This window comes from Hippocampus bargibanti, linkage group LG05 (assembly GCF_051943395.1).
Source record: "Hippocampus bargibanti isolate YZ-2025 linkage group LG05, ASM5194339v1, whole genome shotgun sequence".
NCBI lineage: Eukaryota > Metazoa > Chordata > Actinopteri > Syngnathiformes > Syngnathidae > Hippocampus > Hippocampus bargibanti.
In genome coordinates this window covers 28,554,472-28,567,959 of record NC_142738.1, presented here as the reverse complement: position 1 = coordinate 28,567,959, position 13,488 = coordinate 28,554,472, and the positions used below count along the sequence as shown (strand labels likewise).

Here is a 13,488-nt window from a genome sequence, read left to right as displayed (position 1 = left end):
TTTCTCCAGATCGACAAAGACACAATGCAAATCCTTCTGACCTTCTCTGTACTTCTCTATCAGCATTCTTAAAGCAAACACTGCATCTGTCGTACTCTTTTTTTTTTTTGGCATGAAGCCATGCTGACGCTCACAAATGTTCACTTCTGCTGTTAGTCTAGCTTCAACTACTCTTTCCCATAGTTTCATTGTATGGCTCATCAACTTAATTCCTCTGGAGTTAGTACAACTCTGCACAATATCTTCTTAAAAATGGGCACAAGTACACTTCGTCTCCATTCTTCAGGCATCTGTTCACCATCTAAAATCTTGTTGAATAACCCAGTCAGGAACACCACCACCACCTCTCCAAGACACTTCCATACCTCAATTGGTGAACCATCAAGCCCGAGTGCCTTTCCCCTCCCCTCCTTCATCCTCTTCAGCACCCTCCTCACTTCATTCTTGCCAATGTTTGGTACGTCTTGGTCCACAACAGTCACATCTTCTACTCTTTGTTCCTTCTCATGTTCCTCATTCATCAGTTCTTCAAAGTACTCTTTCCATCTTGCCATCACACTACTGGCACCTGTTAATACATTGCCATCTCCTTAATCACCCTAAGCTGCTGCAAGTCCTTACCATCTTTGTCTCTGTCTCGCCAGTCTGTAAAAATCAGTATCGCCTTCCTTGCTGTCCAACCTAGCATACAAGTCATCATAGGCCTCGTTTGGCCGTTGCCACCTTTACTTTTACCGTGCGCTGCATCTCCTTGTATTGCTGTCTACTCTCGTCCGTCCTCTCAGTGTCCCACTTCTTCTTTGCTAACCTCTTTCTTTGTATACATTGCTGCACCTTCCCATTCCACCACCAAGTCTCCTTATCTACATTTCTTCCACTCGATACACCAAGTACTTTCCGAATTGCCAGTAATCTGGAAGGACCTCTTGCCCACCCAGTGCTTGTCTTACCTCCTTTCTAAATGTCATGCAACAATCTTTCTTTTTCAACTTCCACCATTTTGTCCTCACTTCTGCCTTTGGTTTCTTCATCTTCCTCACTACCAGCGTCATCCTACACACCACCAACTTATGCTGTGTGGCTACACTCTCACCAACCGCTGCTTTGCCGTCACTGAGTTCCTTCAGATGGCACCGTTGATACAAAATGTAGTCTACCTGTGTACTTCCGTCCTTCCTCCATTCTTATAGGTCACCCTATGTTCCTTTCTCTTCTGAAAGACCACCATCTGTCCTTCAGCATTCCTCCAAACCTGCACATCGCCTCCTCATCATCTTTGTTTCCTACCAACATGTCCATTGAAGTCTGCACCCTCTCACTTCTCGGGATATTCTGTATGACTTCATCAAAGTCCAGCCAAAATTTCTCCTTCTCTGCCAGCTCAGATCCGACTTGTGGGGCATACCCACAAACAACATTTAACATCACACCTTCAATTTCTAGGTTCAGACTCATCATTCTATCTGATACGCTTTTTACTTCTGAGACATTCCCAACAAACTCCTCTTTTAAGATAACCCCAAATCAATTTCTCTTTTTGTCTTCACCATGATAGAACAACTTAAACCCTATTGATACAACCTTTTGTGTGTATCTGAATTGCTACAGTCTTATTTATTTGAGTGATCACATTAACAAGCAATGGTATGGGGAAAAACTGCAACACTTTCCATGACTTTGGTTTGACCCATCCGAGTTTTGCTTTTTCAAGAGAACACAAGCAGACATATGCATACCTGGTTATGGAGCATATGCCAGAGTCTGTTGAGAAGGCAGGAGAGGAACTGTGTGTTACAAACCAATACACGCACAAACTTGGAAGCCCACGAATTCTGTCTGAAGAGAAACAGACAGCGTGATTGCGCAACATAATCTCAATGAGTCAACAATTTCAACACTTGTTTAATGGTAAGTATTGTGACATGGGTCACCAACATTTTTAATTTCTTTTACTGAGCGCTAGCTCTTGCGTATTCTGTTGAATAACGTGAAGGGCTAAAATTTGACACACGGCTTTTGGAGAAAAAAAAAGAGCTGAAGTACATTTTACTGATATATTATTGTCAAAGATCCTGTGTTGTTAATTCAGGGATGTGTTTCTTAATACAGTACATTATATATGTTTGAAGATAAGCATAGAAAGCATGTTTAAGGGCTGAGCACTGTGTCTTGGCTCTCCTTTCCTATATAAGATATACGGAGCTTTGTTTAATCCATGGCTGTACGGTTGAGTTATTTTAGTTAGAATATTTGGCCCATTTTTCCCCACTACTGCATGACTCTTGACTCCTTCTTCTTTTCCATTCGGCTTTTCCCTTCAGGGGTCGCCACAGCGAATCAATGTCCTCCATCTAACCCGGTTTTGTGCATCCTCTTCTCTCACACCAGCTACCTTCATGTCCTCTTTCACCACGTCCATAAACCTCCTCTTCGGTCTTCCTGTCGGTCTCCTGCCTGGCAGTTCAAGGCTCAGTATCCTTCTCCCGATATAGTCACTCTCTCTCCTCTAGACATGTCCAAACCATCTCAGTCTGGCCTCTCTGACTTTCTCTCCAAAGCCTCTAATACGAGTTGTCCCTCTAATGTACTCATTCCTAATCCTATCCAACCTGGTCACTCCCAAAGAAAACCTCAACATCTTCAGCTCTGCTACCTCCAGCTCTGCTTCGTGTCTTTTCTTGAGCGGCACTGTCTCCAGTCGAAACATCATGGCTGGTCTCACCACTGTTTTATACACTTTTCCTTTCATCCTAGCTGAAACCCTTCTATTGTGGCGGGCACTGGGACCGAGCATCTCACCCAGCAGGTGTACGGGAGGGGGCGGGTTTATGTCACATATATTTCACTGCATTTTCGGTTTTACTTTACTTTCTCCTTGTTAGCAGTTGGAATAAAGACATACTCCAATCGACCGTGTGTTCTCATTCCTCAACTGCTACACTGGTGACCCCGACGTTCGAAATGTTCATGACAGCAGACGAAGAGATATCTTCCACGGCCATGCTGCCACGACCGGCGCCTCAGCTCGCAGCTGCCGCCTACGCCGCGAAGCTGCCCGAGTTTTGGAGTAGCGACCCGGCTTCGTGGTTCCAACATGTGGAAGCGCTTTTCCACCTACGAGGCGTCACGACTGATGAGCCGAAATATTATCTGATCGTGGCGTCTCTCAACGAACAGACGACTCGTCGTGTGCTGCCTCTCTTGTGTGCACCTCCACCGAGCGAAAAATACGCAGCGCTCAAACACCTGCTGCTCCGACGGTTCACGTTGTCGGCCTCTGAGAGAGCAGACAGGCTTCTTTCTCTTCCCGGACTCGGCGACGGAACAGCAGTGGACCTGGTCGGGCCCCTCCCTCCTTCGCAGGGTTGCACACATCTCCTCACTATGGTCGATCGGACCACTAGGTGGCCGGAAGCTGTCCCCCTGTCCTCCACGACCTCGACAGACATTGCCCGCGCATTTCTGTCATCCTGGGTCGCACGTTTCGGCACGCCGTCCGATATCACTTCGGACAGAGGCCCCCAGTTTGTGTCCGAGCTCTGGTCGGCCATGGCGCAGTCCTTGGATGTGCAGGTACACCGCACTATGGCCTACCACCCACAGGCTAACGGGATGTGTGAACGTTTCCACCGGTCACTTAAAGCCGCGCTACGGGCCGCACTATCGGACGGTAACTGGGTTGACCGGCTTCCGTGGGTCCTGCTCGGGTTACGTTCAGCTCCTAAAGAAGACCTTAACGCCGCTCCGGCAGAGTTAGTACTCGGTCAGCCACTCCGCATCCCTGGTGAATTCCTGCCTGAAGCTTTGGGTGCACCTTCTTTCCCCCTTTTGCCAGGGGAGCCCCTGGCTCCAGCACCATTTCACCAAGGCGTCCCCAAAATATTCGTTCCGTCTGCTCTCAGGTCAGCCCGTTTCGTCTTCGTGCGTCATGATGCCCACCGCTCTCCCCTCCGGCCGCCGTATGATGGCCCGTTTAGAGTGCTCGAACACGGAGAAAAGAGTTTTGTGCTCGATATGGGTGGGAGAAGGGAGGGCGTTTCTATAGACAGACTCAAGCCGGCTCACATAATTGCAGGCGAGGACGTTTCGCCGGCCCAGGTCCCACGTCGCGGACGCCCTCCAAAACCTCCAGCCTCTCCGCGGCATGCCAGGGTTGAGTGTCGTTCCCCCACTCAGTTCTCACCCGGATCACCTGCCCGAGCAATTTCACCTTTACCACCGAACGACGGACTGCATAGTCGTTGTGGCAGGCTGGTCAAGCCCCCTGCAAGATTTTCGCCTTGACTGTCCTTCTGGGTGTTCTGGGGGGGGCTGTGTGGCGGGCACTGGGACCGGGCATCTCACCCAGCAGGTGTACGGGAGGGGGCGGGTTTATGTCACATATATTTCACTGCAGTTTCGGTTTTACTTTACTTTCTCCTTGTTAGCAGTTGGAATAAAGACGTACTCCAATCGACCGTGTGTTCTCATTCCTCAACTGCTACACTATCACACATTACACCTGACATTTTTCTCCAGCCGCCCCAGCCTGCCTGGACACGCTTCTTCACCTCTTTTCCACACTCTCCATTGCTCTGGAAAGTTGACCCCAAGTACTTAAAATCCTCAACCTTCTTTATCTCTTCCCCCTGTAGCATCACTCTTACACTTGGATCCCTCTTATTCACACACATATATCAGAATCAGAATCAGAATCATCTTTATTGCCAAGTATGTAGAACACACAAGGAATTTGTTTCCGGTCGAACACGCTGCACTAGTATCATCATCAAAAAAATTGCAAAGAGGCACTATACAGTTCAATTTGGGCTACTGTTCAGAGAGTTAATGGCTTGGGGGAAGAAGCCTTTTAAATGTCTGCTGGATTTGGTGCGCAATGATGATCGGTAGCGCCTGTCTGAGGGGAGTAGCTGGAAAAGGTGGTGGGCAGGGTGCGGAGGGTCCAGTAGGATTTTCCGCACCCTAGTTTGGAGTCTTGCAGTGTGCAAGTCCTCGAGAGTGGGTAGGGTTTGATGATTTTTTCCGCCGTCCGAACTGTCCGTTGAAGTCGGATTTTGTCCATTTTTGTGGTGGCCCCGAACCAAACGGTGATGGAAGAACACAGGATGGATTCGATGACAGCCGTGTAGAAATGTTGCAGCACCTCCTGTGGCAGGCCATGCTTCTTTAGCAGCCTCAGGAAGTACATTCTCTGTTGGGCCTTTTTCAGGATAGAGTTGGTGTTGACCTCCCACTTCATGTCCTGGGAGACTGTGATTCCCAGGAACTTGAAGGTCTCAACGGTTGACACCAGGCAGTTGGATAGTGTGAGGGGTAGCTGTGGTGGTGGATGTTACCTGAAGTCCACGATCATCTTTACTGTCTTGAGCGTGTTCAGCTCCAGGTTGTGACGGCTGCACCAGAGCACCAGCTGCTCCACTTGTTGTCGGTACACAGACTCGTCGCCGTCTTTGACGAGACCGATGACCGTGGTGTCGTCTGCGAACTTTATGAATTTGACAGCTGGGTGCGTTGAGGTGCAGTCGTTCGTGTAGAGAGAGAAGAGCAATGGAGAGAGGACGCATCCCTGTGGGGCTCCAGTGCTCGTGGTTCGTGTTGAGGATGATATTTTCCCCAGTCTGACCTGTTGTGTCCGTCCTGTCAGGAAGCTGAGGATCCACTGGCAGATCGTAGGGGACACTCCAATCTGGAGAAGTTTGGGGATGAGGAGTTCTGGGATGATGGTATTGAACGCAGAGCTGTAGTCCACAAACAGGATCCTTGCGTATGTTCCTGTGTTGTCGAGGTGGTCGAGGATGTGGTGCAGTCCTTGGCGTTCCATTTCTCTCTTTTCGTCCGGGCACACCTCCCTCCTCTCTTTCTTCGACCAACAGTAGTCCATTTTCCACTGGCACCCTGAAGGTCAACAGTACAAATGGCGGCCGTTGTTAACCCGGGCCTCGACCGATCCGGTATGGGATTCAGAGGTTTGATTCGCATATTTGTTTTGGCAACATTTTTTACGTCGGATGCCCTTCCTGACACAACCCTCTGTATTTATCCGGGTTTGGGACCGGCACAATAAGACACTGGCTTGTGCCCCCTTGTGGCTACATTGCATGACTCTTCACTGGATGCTAAAATTGAGAACAGCAAGAATTTTAATTCCCAAGTTGTGTGTATTATCTGTTATTAACAGCGACTAGCCAGGGTTCTCGTTTTGTCTCCCCCATGTTGGTAATTGCTATCTTGTCTACATATCCCTCTGAAAGGGGTGTAACGGGGAATAAATGTTCTTGTATCTTTCGTCAATATATGTTCAATAAATCTGATTCTGATATACACCACAATATTGCATGTAGAAAGAAAACTATTGTGTGTGTGTGGGGGGGGGGGGGGGTGATAACTGGCAGGAACTATGTGCTCAAATATCTGCCAGGTTGCGTGAGGGACAGGCTGAATAACGTGTGATATTTTTTTCTGGCATGCCCTCACACAAATCCAAGCGAGGAGGTGACAAGCAGTTGTAGACAACCCTGCTGCCGTCCAAAGTGACAGAAAGCCAATGGGTTTAACAAGATATGGATACAAAACAAAACATTAGTATGATTAAATATTTCTCTTACTGTCTTCAAGTATTTACATTTTCAAATTATCACTACTGTACATGAACAATATCTCTAGAAAATAATAGTATTAGAAAGTATGGTGTTCGTCCTCTTTGGAAAGAGATGACCATCTTCACTGGAGTCGGGGGTGGTGAAGATGACTTGTGCGTGAGTTTGATTAAAGTGAAGAAGAGTTGCGCAATGTCGTCTCCCTCACTCTCTCGTCCCAGCCCATCAGGATTCAGTGGCAAGACAGAGTCAAGACGACTGGGGATGGATCGGGATGCAGTGGATGACCACAGTGTTCTACGTGTCTCACTGTGTCCTACTTGCGCTCCACAACGCTTTGCTGGGTCCACCTTCATGCCCGTTGAACAAGTCTAGTGGTTTTCTCCACGCAATCTGCTGGGTCCAGGCTTTACATGCATAGGTAGACAAGCCCTACATTAACCTACTGTCTATTTGGCATGCTCACTTAGACAGGGAGACTCGTGGAGGCTGGGACGCCTAACCCAATCACAGATCAAACAGACCTGCCCACTGCCTTAGAAATTAGAAAGTATAGTATAAGTATATAGAAATTATTATTATTATTATTATTATTATTATTATTATTAATGTTGTACTATATAACCACTGAATAGGTATACATTGTGTTTTGTGTTGAAACAAGTAAAGCAACATCTATTGTATTATTCAAAAGGAGTGCTTACTTATTTGGAGGGTGTGCTTTTGAAGCATCCAAAACACACTGGCAGAAGTTTTTTAAAACCACATCGACAACCTGAGGATGAGAAGTAGAGAAGGCTTCCGAGTTACTAATATGAATGACAAATGCACACAAAGAGCAAACTACAAATAGGGAAGAGTACTTGCAAGTGGAGCTCTGACAATGAAAGCATGTCAGTATTCAGTTGGATGATATTCTTTTCCAGAGGGTCATCAGGAACAACAGGAAAAATAAAGCTCAGCGTGTTGGAGATGTTTGACAGGTGAGTCGACATATCTGATGAAACATTGTGGTCAACATTAAACATGAGGAATTTCCAACTGAATTGATATCTCGTTGATTACTAAAGAATCACATTCATTGAAAGCCACATACATTCACTTCCAGATGTGCAAAAATGTGTCCACTCCAGTGCAAGGGTTTTTGTCATTGTCATTCAAATTCCAAGACCCACAGAATATTGAGTTTTAGGACTACATAAACATTCAATACAGCGTTAGAAAAATTATACTCTCTTCTTTCATCAGAAAAAAAAGAGTTATATGGGTCTGGAGTAACATGAGGCACGGTTGGGGCGGCTGTAAAAAAGGCAAATGCTGCCCCCTCATGGTAGGAAAAAACATGGCCAGAGGTCTCACCAGAGCTTTATCGGCATATATACAGTGATACCTTGGCTTACGAACCTAACTGGTTCCCAGACAAAGTGTGTAAGGCGAAAAATGTGTATCCCAAAAATTAAGATCCCATAGGAAACCATTAAAATGAGAATAATCCGTTCCCAGGTCCCCATAAAACATGATTTTCTACTAAATAATCCTTAAAACTACACAAAATATACCTTATTTTATGTGTAATAAATGTGCCATTGTATTGTAATGAAAGAAATACACTGTACTGTACAATAAAGTCATTTTATTTACATTTGTGATGGTCGTTGGTCGGAGGAAGGAGAGTCACATTCCATCTTCTTCTTCTTTTCCTTTCGGCTTTTCCCCTCAGGGGTCGCCACAGCGAATCAATGTCCTCCATCTATCCCGGTTTTGTGCATCCTCTTCCCTCACACCAGCTATCTTCATGTCCTCTTTGACCACATCCATAAACCTCCTCTTCGGTCTTCCTCTCGGTCTCCTGCCTGGCAGTTCAAGGCTCAGCATCCTTTTCCCGATATAGTCGCTCTCTCTCCTCAGGACATGTCCAAACCATCTCAGTCTGGCCTCTCTGACTTTCTCTCCAACCCCTCTAATATGAGTTGTCCCTCTAATGTACTCATTCCTGATCCTATCCAACCTGGTCACTCCCAAAGAAAACCTCAACATCTTCAACTCTGCTACCTCCAGGTCTGCTTCCTGTCTTTTCTTCAGTGGCACTGTCTCCAGTCCAAACATCATGGTTGGTCTGACCACTGTTTTATACACTTTTCCTTTCATCCTAGCTGAAACCCTTTTATCGCATATCACACCTGACATTTTTCTCCAGCCGTTCCAGCCTGCCTGGACACGTTTCTTCACCTCTTTTCCACACTCTCCATTGCTCTGGACAGTTGACCCCAAGTACTTAAAATCTTCCACCTTCTTTATCTCTTCTCCCTGTAGCATCACTCTTGCACTTGGATCCCTTTCATTCACACACATATATTCCGTCTTGCTGCGACTGATCTTCATTCCTCTCCTTTCCAGGGCATATCTCCACATCTCTAGTTTCTCCGCCACCTGTTCCATGTTCTTGCTACAGATCACAATGTCATCTGCAAACATCATGGTCCAAGGAGATTCTTGTCTATCATCGTCTGTCAGCCTGTCCATCACCATAGCAAACAAGAAGGGGCTCAGAGCTGACCCCTGGTAGAGTCCCACCTCCACCTTGAATTCCTCAGTCATACCGACAGCGCACCTCACAACTGTCTTACAGTCATGATACATGTCTTGCACCGCTCTGACATACTTTTCCGTCACTCCAGACTTCCTCATGAAATGCCACAGCTCTTCTCTGGGCACCCTGTCATACGCTTTCTCCAGATCTACAAAGACACAATGCAATTCATTCTGACCTTCTCTGTACTTCTCTATCAGCATTCTTAAAGCAAACACTGCATCTGTCGTACTCTTTTTTGGCATGAAGCCATACTGCTGCTCACAAATGTTCACTTCTGCTCTTAGTCTTGCATCGACTACTCTTTCCCAGAGTTTCATTGGATGGCTCATCAACTTTATTCCTCTGTAATTAGTACAACTCTGCACATCTCCTTTGTTCTTAAAAATGGGCACGAGTACACTTCATCTCCATTCTTCAGGCATCTGTTCACCATCTAAGATCTTGTTGAATAACCCAGTCAGGAACACCACCGCCACCTCTCCAAGACACTTCCATACCTCGATTGGTAAATCATCAGGCCCGAGTGCCTTTCCCCCCTTCATCCTCTTCAGCGCCCTCCTCACTTCATCCTTGCTAATGCTTGCTACGTCTTGGTCCACAACAGTCACGTCTTCTACTCTTTGTTCCTTCTCATTTTCCTCATTCATTAATTCTTCAAAGTACTCTTTCCATCTCGCCATCACACTACTGGCACCTGTTAATACATTGCCATCTCTATCCTTAATCATCCGAACCTGCTGCAGGTCCTTACCGTCTTTGTCTCTCTGTCTTTCCAGCCTGTAAAGATCAGTCTCACCTTCCTTGCTGTCTAGCCGAGCATACAAGTCATCATAGGCCTCTTGTTTGGCCTTTGCCACCTTTACTTTAACCGTGCGCTGCATCTCCTTGTACTGCTGTCTACTCTCGTCCGTCCTCTCAGTGTCCCACGTCTTCTTTGTTCACCTCTTTCTCTGTATACACTCCTGCACCTCCCCATTCCACCACCAAGTTTCCTTATCTACCTTTCTTCCACTTGATACACCAAGTACTTTCTGACCTGTGTCTCTGATTATGTTTTCTGTAGTTTGCCAGTCTTACCTCCTTCCTAAATGTCATGCAACACTCTTATTTTTTCAACTTCCACCATTTTGTCCTCTCTTCAGCCTTTGGTTTCTTCATCTTCTTTACTGCCACCGTCATCCTACACACCACCAACCTATGCTGTCTGGCTACACTCTCACCAACCACTACTTTGCAGTCACTGATTTCCTTTAGATGGCGCCATTGACACAAAATGTAGTCTACCTGTGTACTTCTGCCTCCACTCTTGTAGGTCACCCTATGTTCCTGTCTCTTCTGAAAGAAAGTATTCACAATAGCCATATGTATTCTCTTAGCAAAGTCAACCACCATCTGTCCTTCAGCGCTCCTCATCTGGAGTCCAAACCTGCCCATCACCTCCTCATCATCTTTGTTACCTGCGCCAACATGTCCATTGAAGTCTCCACCAATTACAACCCTGTCACTTCTCGGGATGTTCTGTATGACTTCATCAAAGTTCAACCAAAATTTCTCCTTCTCCGCCAGCTCACATCCTACTTGTGGGGCATACCCACAAACAACATTGAACATCACGCCTTCAATTTCTAGCTTCAGACTCATCATTCTATCTGATACTCTTTTTACTTCTAAGACATTCCTAACAAACTCCTCTTTTAAGATAACCCCAACTCCATTTCTCTTTCTGTCTTCACCATGATAGAACAACTTAAACCCTGACCCTAAGCTTCTAGCCTTGCTCCCTTTCCACCTGGTCTCCTGGACACACAGTATGTCTACCTTCCTTCTCTGCCTCATGTCAACGAGCTCTCGACCTTTACCTGTCATTGTTCCTACATTCAAAGTTCCTACTCTTAGTTCTATACTCTTGGCGTTCCATTTCTCTCTTTTCCTCCGGGCACACCTCCCTCCTCTCCTTCTTCGACCAACAGCAGTCCATTTTCCACTGGCACCCTGAAGGTCAACAGTACAATGGCGGCCGTTGTTAACCCGGACCTCGACCGATCCGGTATGGGATTCATAGGTTTGGTTCGCATATTTGTTTTGGCAAAAATTTTTACGTCGGATGCCCTTCCTGACACAACCCTCTGTATTTATCCGGGCTTGGGACCGGCACAATAAGACACTGGCTTGTGCCCCCTTGTGGCTACATTACATTCCATAAGGACTGTAATTAAAGAAATAACCAGTACTATATAATAAAGTCATTTTATTTACCTTTGTGATAGTCGTTGATGGCTTGATGGAATGGAGTGGCCGGTTTCATCAGCATTAAACACTTAATGAGGAACACAGCCTTCTTCTTTCACCATCTTGAGGAATGATCCCTTGTAGGCTTCGGCAGCTTTACCGTCAGAACTGGCTCCCTCACCATGACGAATGACACTATGAATCCCTGTACGACGCTTTAAGTTCTCGAACCATCCGTGGCTACCCTTGAAATCATCAATGGATGACGTACTTCCAGGTTGTCTCTTGATGATATCCGAGTGAAATTGCCGTTCTTTCTCAGCGATAATTTAACCTAGTTCGTCATCAATTGTGTTCTGTTTCGCTGGGTTTTGGCATCAAGAGTATAGATGGCTTTTGCGGGTTATTTGTAGAGCCTGATTGATGGTATATTTTAACCTTGCAGTCTACACTCTGCCTTTCGACTATCAAAGTTGAAACGAGTCCAAATTTCACTGTTTTCTATCCATTATATAATAATAATGATAATAATAATAATAATAATAATAATAATAATAATAATAATAATAATAATTATTATTATTATTATTATTGTTATTATTATTATTTTAAGCACCTTTCAAAGCTCTCAAGGACATTTTACAGTCACAGACAAGCATAGATACTATAATAAATAAAATACAATTACAAATAGAATACAATAAATAAAATACAATTATAAATAGAAACAAGAGATAGAGCTAGACAGAAAATGCAATTTTAAAATGGTGGGTTTTGAAATGGAATTTGAAGGTGGGAAGAGAATTGATGTTACGAATGTTGGGATGAAGTGAGTTCCAGTGTTTTCTCGCTTTCACTCTCTCTGTCTATCTATTTAATGTTTGCAGCTCTGACTTTCTGTAACCCCCCCCATTGCTGCGATCTTGACCAATCACGTGGCTTCAACCGGGGGCGGGGGACAAAAACAAGTCGGAGGACAAAAACAAGTCGGCGGCCATTTTCTTGTTAGGACAACGGGCTCGTTCACGAACGACCCATCACTCATTGTGGCACTCTGTCTGTATCCCGAAAAATAGTTTGTATGCCAAGGTTCATTTTCATAAATTTAACATCCGTAAACCGAAAAGTTCGTAAGCCAAGATGGTAATGGCCAACCAACCAGATATCGTGGTCATAGATAAAGGGCAAAGGAAAGCAGTTGTCGTGGATATAGCGGTCCCGAGTGATGGAAACATCAGAAAGAAGGAACATGATAAAATCGAGAAATACCAAGGGCTCAGAGAGGAGCTGGAGAGAGCCTGGAAGGTAAAGGTGACAGTCGTGCCTGTCGTGGTCGGAGCACTCAGGGCAGTGACCCCCAAACTAGACGAGTGGTTGCAACAGATCAACAAGAGGCCAGGAAGCTTGAGGGTTCTGCGCAGTATCTGTGCTGTTCCCAGGACTGCGCTTTTCTGGACCGAGATATCTGATGTTGTTCCCGGGATCTGTTGCAACCACTCGTCGAGTTTGGGGGTCACTGCCCCGAGTGCTCCGACCACCACAGGCACGACTGTCACCTTTACCTTCCAGGCTCTCTCCAGCTCCTCTCTGAGCCCTTGGTATTTCTCGAGTTTCTCATGTTCCTTCTTTCTGATGTTTCCATCACTCGGGACCGCTGCATCCACGACAACGGCTTTCCTTTTCCCTTTATCTATGACCACGATATCTGGTTGGTTGGCCATTACCATCTTGTCAGTCTGTATCTGGAAGTCCCACAGGATCTTTGCTCGGTCATTCTCTACCACCTTGTGAGGTGTTTCCCATTTTGACCTTGGGGTTTCCAGTCCATACTCCGCACAGATGTTTCGGTAGACTAGGGGCTTTTCCTCCTCTTCCAGCACCTCATCCTCTGTTCCCCATTGTCCGAGACATTCTCTGAGTACATCATCCGTTGGAGCCTTCTCTTTGATGTATTCATGGAGCTTGGATATTTCATCCTGGACAGTGGCTCTCACACTCACTAGTCCCCGGCCTCCTTCCTTACGGCTTGTGTACAGTCTCAGGGTGCTGGGCTTAGGATGGAACACTCCA

At 46.0% G+C, this 13,488-nt stretch overlaps 1 protein-coding gene across 2 annotated transcripts in view; it reads right to left on the bottom strand.

Annotated features, from left to right (window-relative positions):
• fanca (FA complementation group A) overlaps positions 1-13,488 on the bottom strand; it is a 77,611-nt gene that overhangs the window by 27,255 nt on the left and 36,868 nt on the right. For both annotated transcript variants that reach the window (XM_088997589.1, XM_088997590.1), the window contains exons 22-24: positions 7,460-7,593; positions 7,301-7,371; positions 1,737-1,836 (exon numbers count right to left, since the gene is read on the bottom strand). In XM_088997589.1, the coding sequence (XP_088853715.1) occupies positions 1,737-1,836; positions 7,301-7,371; positions 7,460-7,593 (305 nt within the window). The remainder of the gene's footprint in view (positions 1-1,736; positions 1,837-7,300; positions 7,372-7,459; positions 7,594-13,488) is intronic.